The sequence below is a fragment of the Bombina bombina genome, chromosome 4 (genome assembly GCF_027579735.1).
Source record: "Bombina bombina isolate aBomBom1 chromosome 4, aBomBom1.pri, whole genome shotgun sequence".
Taxonomy (NCBI): Eukaryota; Metazoa; Chordata; class Amphibia; order Anura; family Bombinatoridae; genus Bombina; species Bombina bombina.
The window spans coordinates 154,808,943-154,822,700 of record NC_069502.1 but is presented as its reverse complement, the minus strand read 5'-3'; the positions used below and the strand labels follow the sequence as shown (position 1 = coordinate 154,822,700).

Here is a 13,758-nt window from a genome sequence, read left to right as displayed (position 1 = left end):
ATTATGTTTTCTTCTGTTATGTGTGATCAGTCCACGGGTCATCATTACTTCTGGGATACCAATACCAAAGCAAAAGTACACGGATGACAGGAGGGATAGGCAGGCTCATTATACAGAAGGAACCACTGCCTGAAGAACCTTTCTCCCAAAAATAGCCTCCGAAGAAGCAAAAGTGTCAAATTTGTAAAATTTGGAAAAAGTATGAAGCGAAGACCAAGTTGCAGCCTTGCAAATCTGTTCAACAGAGGCCTCATTCTTAAAGGCCCAAGTGGAAGCCACAGCTCTAGTGGAGTGAGCTGTAATTCTTTCAGGAGGCTGCTGTCCAGCAGTCTCATAGGCTAAACGTATTATGCTACGAAGCCAAAAAGAGAGAGAGGTAGCAGAAGCTTTTTGACCTCTCCTCTGTCCAGAATAAACGACAAACAGGGAAGAAGTTTGGCGAAAATCTTTAGTTGCCTGCAAGTAGAACTTGAGGGCACGAACTACATCCAGATTGTGTAGAAGACGTTCCTTCTTTGAAGAAGGATTTGGACACAAGGATGGAACAACAATCTCTTGATTGATATTCCTGTTAGTGACTACCTTAGGTAAGAACCCAGGTTTAGTACGCAGAACTACCTTGTCTGAGTGAAAAATCAGATAAGGAGAATCACAATGTAATGCTGATAACTCAGAGACTCTTCGAGCCGAGGAAATAGCCATTAAAAACAGAACTTTCCAAGATAACAATTTTATATCAATGGAATGAAGGGGTTCAAACGGAACACCCTGTAAAACGTTAAGAACTAAGTTTAAACTCCATGGCGGAGCAACAGCTTTAAACACAGGCTTGATCCTAGCTAAAGCCTGACAAAAGGCCTGGACGTCTGGATTTTCTGACAGACGCCTGTGTAACAAGATGGACAGAGCTGAAATCTGTCCCTTTAATGAACTAGCTGATAAACCCTTTTCTAAGCCTTCTTGTAGAAAGGACAATATCCTAGGGATCCTAACCTTACTCCAGGAGTAACGTTTGGATTCGCACCAGTATAGGTATTTACGCCATATTTTATGGTAAATCTTTCTGGTAACAGGCTTCCTAGCCTGTATCAGGGTATCAATAACCGACTCAGAAAAACCACGTTTTGATAAAATCAAGCGTTCAATTTCCAAGCAGTCAGCTTCAGAGAAGTTAGATTTTGATGTTTGAATGGACCCTGTATCAGAAGGTCCTGTCTTAGAGGTAGAGACCAAGGCGGACAGGATGACATGTCCACTAGATCTGCATACCAAGTCCTGCGTGGCCATGCAGGTGCTATTAGAATCACTGATGCTCTCTCCTGTTTGATTTTGGCAATCAATCGAGGAAGCAGCGGGAAGGGTGGAAACACATAAGCCATCCCGAAGTTCCAAGGTGCTGTCAAAGCATCTATCAGAACCGCTCCCGGATCCCTGGATCTGGACCCGTAGTGAGGAAGTTTGGCGTTCTGGCGAGACGCCATGAGATCTATCTCTGGTTTGCCCCAACGTCGAAGTATTTGGGCAAAGACCTCCGGATGAAGTTCCCACTCCCCCGGATGAAAAGTCTGGCGACTCAAGAAATCCGCCTCCCAGTTCTCCACTCCCGGGATGTGGATTGCTGACAGGTGGCAAGAGTGAGACTCTGCCCAGCGAATTATCTTTGATACTTCCATCATTGCTAGGGAGCTTCTTGTCCCTCCCTGATGGTTGATGTAAGCTACAGTCGTGATATTGTCCGACTGAAACCTGATGAACCCCCGAGTTGTTAATTGGGGCCAAGCCAGAAGGGCATTGAGAACTGCTCTCAATTCCAGAATGTTTATTGGAAGGAGACTCTCCTCCTGATTCCATAATCCCTGAGCCTTCAGAGAATTCCAGACAGCGCCCCAACCTAGTAGGCTGGCGTCTGTTGTTACAATTGTCCAGTCTGCCCTGCTGAATGGCATCCCCCTGGACAGGTGTGGCCGATAAAGCCACCATAGAAGAGAATTTCTGGTCTCTTGATTCAGAGTAGGGGACAAATCTGAGTAATCCCCATTCCACTGACTTAGCATGCACAATTGCAGCGGTCTGAGGTGTAGGCGTGCAAAAGGTACTATGTCCATTGCCGCTACCATTAAGCCGATCACCTCCATGCATTGAGCTACTGACGGGTGTTGAATGGAATGAAGGACACGGCATGCATTTTGAAGCTTTGTTAACCTGTCTTCTGTCAGGTAAATCTTCATTTCTACAGAATCTATAAGAGTCCCCAAGAATGGAACTCTTGTGAGAGGAAAAAGAGAACTCTTCTTTTCGTTCACTTTCCATCCATGCGACCTTAGAAATGCCAGAACTAACTCTGTATGAGACTTGGCAGTTTGAAAGCTTGAAGCTTGTATTAGAATGTCGTCTAGGTACGGAGCTACCGAAATCCCTCGCGGTCTTAGTACCGCCAGAAGGGCACCCAGAACCTTTGTGAAGATTCTTGGAGCCGTAGCCAAACCGAATGGAAGAGCTACAAACTGGTAGTGCCTGTCTAGGAAGGCAAACCGTAGATACCGGTGATGATCTTTGTGAATCGGTATGTGAAGGTAAGCATCTTTTAAATCCACTGTGGTCATGTACTGACCCTTTTGGATCATGGGTAAGATTGTCCGAATAGTTTCCATTTTGAACGATGGAACTCTTAGGAATTTGTTTAGAATCTTTAAATCTAAGATTGGCCTGAAAGTTCCCTCTTTTTTGGGAACCACAAACAGGTTTGAGTAGAACCCTTGTCCTTGTTCCGACCGCGGAACCGGATGGATCACTCCCATTAATAACAGATCTTGTACACCGCGTAGAAACGCTTCTTTCTTTATCTGGTTTGTTGACAACCTTGACAGATGAAATCTCCCTCTTGGGGGAGATAATTTGAAGTCTAGAAGGTATCCCTGAGATATGATCTCTAGCGCCCAGGGATCCTGAACATCTCTTGCCCAGGCCTGGGCGAAGAGAGAAAGTCTGCCCCCCACTAGATCCGGTCCCGGATCGGGGGCTCTCGGTTCATGCTGTCTTTGGGGCAGCAGCAGGTTTCCTGGCCTGTTTGCCCTTGTTCCAGGACTGGTTAGGCTTCCAGCCTTGCCTGTAACGAGCAACAGCTCCTTCCTGTTTTGGTGCAGTGGAGGTTGATGCTGCTCCTGTTTTGAAATTCCGAAAGGGACGAAAATTAGACTGTCTAGCCTTAGCTTTGGCTTTGTCTTGAGGTAGGGCGTGGCCCTTACCTCCTGTAATGTCAGCGATAATTTCTTTCAAACCGGGCCCAAATAAGGACTGCCCTTTGAAAGGTATATTAAGTAATTTGGACTTAGAAGTAACATCAGCTGACCAGGATTTTAGCCACAGCGCCCTACGTGCCTGTATGGCGAATCCTGAGTTCTTAGCCGTAAGTTTGGTTAAATGTACTACGGCCTCCGAAATGAATGAATTAGCTAGTTTAAGGACTCTAAGCCTGTCCGTAATGTCGTCTAGCGTAGATGAACTAAGGTTCTCTTCCAGAGACTCAATCCAAAATGCTGCCGCAGCCGTAATGGGTGCGATACATGCAAGGGGTTGCAATATAAAACCTTGTTGAACAAACATTTTCTTAAGGTAACCCTCTAATTTTTTATCCATTGGATCTGAAAAAGCACAGCTATCCTCCACCGGGATAGTGGTACGCTTAGCTAAAGTAGAAACTGCTCCCTCCACCTTAGGGACCGTTTGCCATAAGTCCCGAGTGGTGGCGTCTATTGGAAACATCTTTCTAAATATTGGAGGGGGTGAGAACGGCACACCGGGTCTATCCCACTCCTTAGTAACAATTGCAGTTAGTCTCTTAGGTATAGGAAAAACGTCAGTACTCGCCGGTACCGCAAAGTATTTATCCAACCTACACAGTTTCTCTGGTATTGCAACGGTGTTACAATCATTGAGAGCTGCTAAGACCTCCCCTAGTAATACACGGAGGTTCTCCAATTTAAATTTAAAATTTGAAATATCTGAATCCAATCTGTTTGGATCAGAACCGTCACCCACAGAATGAAGCTCTCCGTCCTCATGCTCTGCAAGCTGTGACGCAGTATCAGACATGGCCCTAGTATTGTCAGCGCACTCTGTTCTCACCCCAGAGTGATCACGCTTGCCTCTTAGTTCTGGTAATTTAGACAAAACTTCAGTCATAACAGTAGCCATATCTTGTAATGTTATCTGTAATGGCCGCCCAGATGTACTAGGCGCCATAATATCACGCACCTCCCGGGCGGGAGATGCAGGTACTGCCGCGTGAGGCGAGTTAGTCGGCATAACTCTCCCCTCGCTGTTTGGTGAAATTTGTTCACATTGTACAGATTGACTTTTATTTAAAGTAGCATCAATACAGTTAGTACATAAATTTCTATTGGGCTCCACCTTGGCATTGGAACAAATGACACAGATATCTTCCTCTGAGTCAGACATGTTTAACACACTAGCAATAAACTTGCAACTTGGTTATAATCTTTTTTAGCAAAAAAACGTACTGTGCCTCAAAGAGGTACTAAACGATTAAATGACAGTTGAGATAATGAACTGAAAAACAGTTATAGCATCAAACTTTAAAACAACACAACTTTTAGCAAAGGTTTGTTCCCATTAGTAAAATAACAATAATTAAATTTGACATAAAAAACACAGAGCAACGTTTTTATTCACAGTCAATATAAAATTCTCACAGCTCTGCTGAGAGAATATACCTCCCTCCAAAGAAGTTTGAAGACCCCTGAGATCTGTCAGAAATGAACCGGATCATGCAGGAAATATGAGAGTAGCTGACTGGAAATTTTTGATGCGTAGCAAAGAGCGCCAAAAACGGCCCCTCCCTCTCACACACAGCAGTGAAGAGAAACGAAACTGTCACAATTAAAAGCAAACAACTGCCAAGTGGAAAATAATGCCCAAATATTTATTCACTCAGTACCTCAGCAATGTAAACGATTCTACATTCCAGCAAAAACGTTTAACATGATAAATACTTATTAAAAGGATTAGTGACTTTTAACAGAGTAGTTCCGGTGAAATACCATCCCCAGAATACTGAAGTGTATACATACATGTCATTATCACGGTATGGCAGGATTTTCTCATCAATTCCATTCAGAAAATAAAAACTGCTACATACCTCAATGCAGATTCATCTGCCCGCTGTCCCCTGATCTGAAGCTTTTACCTCCCTCAGATGGCCGAGAACAGCAATATGATCTTAACTACTCCGGTTAAAATCATAGTAAAAAAACTCTGGTAGATTCTTCCTCAAACTCTGCCAGAGAAGTAATAACACGCTCCGGTGCTATTGTAAAATAACAAACTTTTGATTGAAGTCATAAAAACTAAGTATAATCACCATAGTCCTCTCACACATCCTATCTAGTCGTTGGGTGCAAGAGAATGACTGGGACTGACGTAGAGGGGAGGAGCTATATGCAACTCTGCTGGGTGAATCCTCTTGCATTTCCTGTTGGGGAGGAGTTATATCCCAGAAGTAATGATGACCCGTGGACTGATCACACATAACAGAAGAAATTATATATACTTACCGTGTAAGACACCCATCCACATATAGCAGACAGCCAAACCAGTATTGAAACATATCATCAGAGGTAATGGTAGAGGAGTATAATGTCGATTTGTAAAGGGAGGTGGCAGATGAATCCCCATGACCGAATTTATAGAAAGCCTTAGAATAGATTTCCCATCAGGCAATACTCCCTTCACATCCCTCAGACAAACACTGTACTTTAAGAGGAATTGGGCTTCAAAATGCTTATAAGTGCCTTTCACAGAAGAAATCAAGCACGACTTGCTTCACCATCCTCCAACGAAGGCAAAGTTTGTAAAACTAAGGTATGAGTGAGGTGGGAGGTGTATTTATAGGCATATTTAGATTTGGGAAACTTTGCCTCCTCCTGGTAGGTATATGTATATCCCATACGTCACTAGCTCATGGACTCTTGCCACTTACATGAAAGAAATGCTAAAAAAAAATTAAATTTAAAAAAAAAAAAAAAAAAAAGAATTCTGTATTCTGGGGGCAATTGGGGGCTATTGTGAAAATTAACCAGAGGTCTGGTTAATTTTCTGAGCAATAATTGCTACTGCAAGCTCACGGTAGCAATAACCAGTCACTTGTAATGGTTGGATATTTATCACGCACCCGTACTGCCAGTTTACAGGCGCACAATAAATTAGAGCTCCACTTGTTAATCTAGCCCAATGTATGATGTTAGATGCAAATCTATGTTCTTTCTCATGTTTAATATAAACAAACCCCTTCGTAGCCACCACATGAAAAATAAAAATCCTTTGGTGACATTGACAACCATAAACAAAAAGAAATGATTGTCACTATTTACACATTCTAAATAAATGGTAATACAGGTATTAACAAGAGCACCAGCAATATATAGGCTAGATGGAAATTCAATCATAGGACACACTGTATGTGCTCCTGGACTGGTTTATTTTGAGACCACAAGACTGATTTTTAGCATCAACATTATTAGGGTAATTTTATGAAAGACAACCTGTTCTACTCTCCTGTACAGGACCTGTAAGTCAGAACATTCTCTTCCACCCATAAGAAAATATTTCCTCCCACTTCATTGGTAGATATTTTATGCACATTATCACAGCCTTATTATATGTAATATGTGCAGCCAATGCAGGTGATATAGATATAGACTCAATGGTCCATTATATGAAGTAAGAAAGTCACATCAGTCCTGTATCTAATCAGCATGTACTGAAAAGACTCAAAGCATTTGCAAAACATGCCCAGGGCCACTGGGTTGATCACAAGCCTGGGCAGACATTTTTTTCTAAGATACTGTTAAATCAGAATATGCAATGCATTGTAAATACACTACACAATAAAAAACACATAGCAAACAGTTTACTATGAATATAAATCCGCTAATGCCACTATCACACTTAAACATTTGGAAAGAGAAGACATCTGTTAGACGTGTCAACTCTGTGCAAGAGGAGAGGTGAAGGTTACAAAGCCAACTCTTGTCAAAGAGCGCCTACTATTATTATATTTAGTAAGTTAATCAATAACTATATGTGGCCTATCTTTTGTGGAGTATTAGCCGTTATTTTAACTAGATGACTGCTTATTATTAAGGGCATCCTCTAAAGCAGTTGATTATTTTGCTTAATACGAAGATTTATATTCCAGGTAGTGTTGTTTTGCTTGTGGTCACTTATGTTATCTCATATTTATACCCATGGATTTAGTTGTTTTCTCCTTCTTCTTAATTTATGTAAAAAAGCAATAGATATGATCAGAGAGAGTTAATGTTTCTTTAATATCCCATGTTGTATCACATTACATGCTGGCTGGGTTGTCTGCGGACAGGGCAATTTGGCCTATCCTTTTTACTTTCCAACAGATTGTACCTACAGATTTAAGATGGCATTCACTTTTTGTTTTCCTTCTTTTTCTCTCTCTATCATAAGCAGACCTATATTATATAACACTAGTTGTGAATTCAAACTAATGACAATAGGTTAAATATTTGCAGCTTCTCTTGACACTTGTTCAGCAGACCCAAAAGACCCAGCTATCTTTTGGATGAGTAAATCTAACATTGCCTGTATCTAACTCACTGATATAGAGGGTAAAATGGTTTAACATATAGAGGGCTGGTTAATAACTCCTATTAATTGATTTTTTAATAATACAGTATAATAATTTAATATTGGCATAGGAATACATAGTGAGTCTGTTTGTAGCAATACTGGATTACAAGATAAGGATATACTCTATATTAATGCAGTATCATTTAGAATATTTTTTTTTTAATGTTACTATAACATTGTCCTCCCTTATTTGGGCTGTCAGCACTTAATTTAACTTTTCTTTCTTTTTATAATCTTTTCTTGGTTTAACCATTTTATATTAGCTAAAGTTGTACTCATGTTTAATACTGAGGTTTACTTAAATTGGGATCCAAAAGTGGTCTCTTTCATTTGCCTTCTTTTATTTTCTTTTTTTTATAGTTAAACTGGGGTACAAGAATGACCCTTTATATAATGCAGGCTTCATAATGTAAAAGATATATAATGCTATTACGCTAACTATACAAGTTTGTACGTGAATAATTTATGTATTTATATTTTACCATATTTCCATGTGTCACTGTGCCATTTGCCTGTTATATCCTTAACTGTAAACCTCAATAAAAATGATTATAATTTTTATTTTTCTAAAAATGAGCAATTACATTTTCTGTGAAACTTCCCTTTTAAAGTTATATAGATACAATATTTCTCATACCTTGTCAGTACCAGGTGCCAGCCAATTTGTTTGTTTAGCAGACGGAAAAGTCCAGGAGGAAGAGAAAATTTTGCAGGGCTGGATAAAAACAAAGCGTTATAAGGTTAAAAAAAAATGTACCCAGGTTTCATGCAACTTATTAGGAATTAGTATAAAATGCAATAAAATACAATGCACAAAACAGCTTCTAGGCTAGATAACAATTCTGCAATTATATTGTCAGTCTTAAAAGTACAGTAAAGGAAAAATTAAACATTCATTATTCCGATACAGCATGAAACTTTAAAAGGATACTATACCCAATTTTTTTCCTTTCATGATTCAGATAGAGCATGCAATTTTAAGCAACTTTCTAATTTACTCCTATTAAATATTTTCTTCGTTCATGTGCTATCTTTATTTAAAAAACAGGAATGTAAAGCTTAGGAGCCAACCCATTTTAGGTTCAGCACCTCGGATAGTGCTGGCTTATTGGTGGCTACATTTAGCCACCAATAAGCAAGTGCAACCCAGGTTCTGAACCAAAAATGTGCAGGCTCCTAAGCTTTACATTCCTGCTTTTTAAATAAAGATAGCAAGAGAACGAAGAAAAAATTATAATAGGAGTAAATTAGAAAGTTGCTTAAAATTGCATGCTCTATTTGAATCATGAAAGGAAAAAAATTGGGTTTAGTGTCCCTTTAAGCAACTTTTCAGTTTACTTCTGTTACCACATTTGCTTTGTTCTCTTGGTATCCTTTGATGAAGAGTAAAGCTAGATAGGAGTGTGCACATTACTTTAGCAGTCTATGGCAGCAGTGTTTGCATATATGTTTATAGCAGTGTTATACTGTATATTGTTACAAACACTGTTGCCAGATGACTAAAGAAACGTGCGCACCTAGGATTACTCTTTAAAGTGATGGTAAACAAAGCATACATTGAAAAGACGTATGAAATCCTTGTTCCATAAATTGTATAGTGGTACCCTTCATGCCTCAAAGGGTTAAAAATCATCCGTGCTTTATTATACTCGCCCCCACCACTGCCAGCCTTACTTTGAAGAAAGGTTTTTTTCAAGGGGTGACATATTTCTCGCTCATCGAATGTTTGTGCACGCCAAACAGCAAGACTCAGATCCTGGTGAATACGTCACCGCTTGAAAAAACTGAACTCCCCTTAAAATGTTTAATTATCTATAGTTAGCAATAAATAAATAAAATAATTAATAATTGAACAAGATTTTGTCCACTTTTCCATTACTTTTATCACAAACGTGTTTTTTCCCCTGCATTAGTAGAGCTGCAGTGTCCATTACTAGCCACAGCAAAATAGATAAGAAACACACTCAAGAAGTAGTTACCTGGACTATAAAACAGTTCAAAATGTTCTAGCAAAATGAATGCTTACAACATATATTTTGTATGAAAACTTTGAAAATGTACAGTTTACATTTTTAAACACCTTGAGATTGTAATTTTTTTTTAAAATATATTTTTCTCGAAAAGAATCTGTTCATAAAACACAACATTCATGTCTCAAAATAACAGTCTCATAACTTCGGAAAATACACTGGTAGGTTATAGTATCAGATTCACATTTTTATACAATATAACAACTGAAAAGCGCTTTGACAGGTCAAGAATTACGTGTCATAAAATGTACTTGCAAAACCATAGTTTTTAGGGAGAAAACAAAAGAACATGGGCACACAATATAATAAAGCATCGGTACTTAAAGGGAAATGAAACCCAAATTTTTTCTTTCATGATTTAGAAAGAGCATACAATTATAAACAACTTTCTAATTTACTTCTATTATCTATTTTGCTTCATTCTCTTGATATTCTTTGCTGAAAAGCATATCTAGATATGCTTAGTAGCTGCTGATTGGTAGCTGCACATAGATGCCTCTTGTGATTGGTTCACTGTGTGCATTGCTATTTCTTCATTAAAATATATCTAAAGAATAAAGCAAATTAAGTAATAGAAGTAAATTGGAATGTTGTTTAAAATGATATTCTCTACCTTAATTATGAAAGAAAATGTTTGGGTATAGTGTCCCTTTAACATAACTGTTTGGTCGTTTCTAATAAAAAGGGAGAAAAAAATTTTTTTTAAGTGATTGGTTCCACACTAGCCCTCTAAAAAATCTAATACATCAGCTGTTCTCCTGACATACTCATCCCACATTGACTGTAAAAAGAGAAAGCCATCAATTTTACCAGTTTTAACTGCCGAGAATTCCTCAAGCTCTAACAGATCCGCCACCTTATTTTTCCACTGTGTCAGGGTCGAAATGATTTTTGATCTCCATGTTTTTGATATAAGTATCTTAACGCTATTGGTGAAAATCCTGAATAAGGGTATTAAGTATTTAATGGGGAGTCTCACTGACTTATTAAGAAGCCATATTTGGGGATCTGGGGGAATGGATACCTTCAAGATGAATTCAATCTCCCGTATAATATCGTACCAAAAATGATTGATTTGTGAGCACGAGCACCACCACCATGTGTCCCATACCGCTTCCTACATGACCGCACCTCCAGCACCGATTGCTTACTTTGGGGAATAAACGGTGCATTTTTCTGGGAGTAAGATACCAACAGTGGAGTATCTTAAAATTAATTTCCAAGACAGAAGCTGATGTGGAGGCTTTCCTAGTATTAGAAAACATATTAAGAGCTGTCTGCAGAAGGATGATTGTGCCCAATTCTCTTTCCCACATATCTGCCGGGGAGGGGGGAGGGTTGGAAATTTTTTTATATATGAAAGAGAGAGAGTGCTCCATAGGTGAACTAGATAGGTAGATGCAGTCTCCTATAAGAAAACCAGTTTTTGGCCCATTCAAATCCTTTATCAATCAGTTGTTCTTGTGTGCATATGGAGTCATTTGAGGAGATGTGATGTGCAAGTATATCAGAAGCCATCGATGTTGAGGCAGTCTGAGCATTAAATGAGGTTAACAAGAAATCGGGGTTATGAACCAGAGAGGTCAGCAGGCCCGGACTAATGAAACGACAGGGACAGCGTGTAGAAGCTAAGTTCCACAGTGTTGTGGTTTCTCTTGTAATTGGGTTAGAAATAAAATTTGGTTCTCCTGGAGAAGCCAGGGCTCCAGCAAAGGCTATCAATATAGAGTTCAGGATTGATGCTCTCCTCCAACCGGACCCACCTCCTCTGCGTCCCCGCCCCCCCCGTCCTCCAATCCAATATCCTCTATAGAAATATGGCAGATCTGTAAGCCTCTAAGTTAGGCATTCCCAGACCGCCTAGGGACCTGGGAAGGGACATGGTTATTCTGTTAATCCTGGGTGGTTTCCTCTGCCATACAAATGAGCTGAATAAATTCTGAATTTGGGGAATATATCTAGGTGGAGAGGAATAGGTAGAGATTGCATGGTATACAGCAATCTTGGGAATATAGTCATTTTTAATGAGTTGATTCACCCTAGCCAGGAGAGTCTCTTGAAGCCCCATGAGGAAAGGTCACGTATGATATCTGATTTAATCGGGAAGAAATTCTTAAAGAATATCTTATCAAAGGAGTCAGTTAAATAAATTCCAAGGTATTTCATAGCACCACTTAAAAGGACAGGTATTTTTAATTGATAAAACCGATTGTTCCGATAGGTTGAGGCCCAGCACTTCAGACTTGTTCTAATTAATTGTGAAATTTGTCAGTCTTTTGAATGTGTTAAGTTCAGTCAAAAGGAAAGGGATCGATTTCTCAGGTTCTGTGAGAGTGAACAGAACATCGTCGGCAAATAGGGAAAGTTTGTAAACCTCGCTACCAGAAGGGATACCCAGGATATTATTATTGTTCCTTATTTTAGTAGCCAAGGTTTCAATGAAGCAGGCAAAAAGTAGGGGTGATAAAGGACATCCCTGACGAGTACCGTTCCTAATCGAAACCAGGGGAGATAAGGTACCATTAACAAGAATTCTACTGCTGGGGGACGTATAATTCGAGAATATGTGGTTTAATGAGATGGGGCCCAGACCGAAGGCTATTAGAGAGGCTCTGAGGAAGGACCAATTTACCCGGTCGAAAGCCTTTTCGTCATCTGTTGATAATAGCACCAAAGGGATTTTCTTGTTGTTAATATGCCAAATTAAGTGTAGGTTACGTACGGTGTTGTACCTAGCCTCACGACCGGGGACAAAACCGACCTGATCATTGTGTATTATGTTGGGGAGGAAATGATTAATTCGATTAGACATTATTTTAGCAAAGATTTTGAGATCCGTATTAATTAAAGAGATTGGGCGATAATTAAAAATTTGATCGGGGGATTTATTAGGTTTCAACCGAACAGAGATATAAACTAGGAGCTCGGAAGAAGGGAACGAGCGTTTTTCATCTATGCTTCGAAAATATCTTAACAAGTATGGGGTCAAAATCTCTTTGAATAGAGAGTAATAGGCATTGCTAAATCCATCTGGGCCTGGGGCTTTGCTTGGGAGTAGAGAAGAGATAACGTCTAGGAGTTCCTCCTCTGTATAAGGGGCTTCCAATTCGTTGGTTTAGTCTGAGGTTAATTTAGGAAGTTGTAATTGTGTCAAGTAGTTAGTTACTTCGTCCGGGCCTGGGTCACCAGTCAAGTCTCTTATGTTATATAATTTATTATAGTAGTCTCAAAATGCCTGAGCAATGTCCTTTATTGAGAATCTTAACCTGCCGGAAGCATCACGAGCCCCCATAATGTAGTGTTCTCTTGAGCTGCCTTGCCAGTAATCTTCCCTGTTTATTTGCCCCTTCGTAGTAGATCTCTTTTAGATAAAGGGCTCTATTTTTAGCCTTGGTTCCTATATGAAGTTGTTGACTAAGTTTATGTTCTATGCTTTCTAGTAATGATGAGTTTTTTGGAAATTTTTTATGAATGTCTTGTAATTTGGTTAGGTCCTCTAGGAGGGACTTTAAATAAGCATTTTTCTGTTTGACCCTAGCGGCTTTAATAGCGATAAGTTCGCCTCTTATAACACACTTGTGGGCATTCCATACGTGCTGGATATCGGTGTCTGGGGTATTCTTAATTTGGAAAAATTTGATTAAGGCTTTCTGTACTTGTAGGAAATACTGTGAATCTCTAAGCAGAGACTCATCTAGCTTCCATTTTATATTGGGGAGTTATGAGGAGGGCCATCGAAGTGAACAGCTAATCTTGGCATGGTCGGACCAGGTAATAGGATAAATTTCCGTGTGTGTAATGTAGGACAGAGTAGAGGCGTCAGTAAAAAGATAATCGATCCTAGAGTACAAACAATGGGAATGAGAGTAAATCGTAAAGTCTTTGGTTTCGGGGTGGTAAAGTCGCCATGTGTCATGGACAGCTAATTGGGAAAGTGATACTTTAATTTGTTTTAATGTCTTAGCCGGAACTGAGGAAGTGCCCGAAGAGAAATCTAAGTTTGGGTCAAAAGAAAGATTAAAATCCCCACCCAGGATCAGGTTGCCTT

The 13,758-nt window shown here is 39.6% G+C and overlaps 1 protein-coding gene across 3 annotated transcripts in view; it reads right to left on the bottom strand.

The window, feature by feature from the left end:
* The window catches only part of NBAS (NBAS subunit of NRZ tethering complex), a 1,903,611-nt gene that overhangs the window by 1,794,726 nt on the left and 95,127 nt on the right, over window positions 1–13,758 (bottom strand). For all 3 annotated transcript variants that reach the window (XM_053709663.1, XM_053709664.1, XM_053709665.1), the window contains exon 4: window positions 8,318–8,395. In XM_053709663.1, the coding sequence (XP_053565638.1) occupies window positions 8,318–8,395 (78 nt within the window). The remainder of the gene's footprint in view (window positions 1–8,317; window positions 8,396–13,758) is intronic.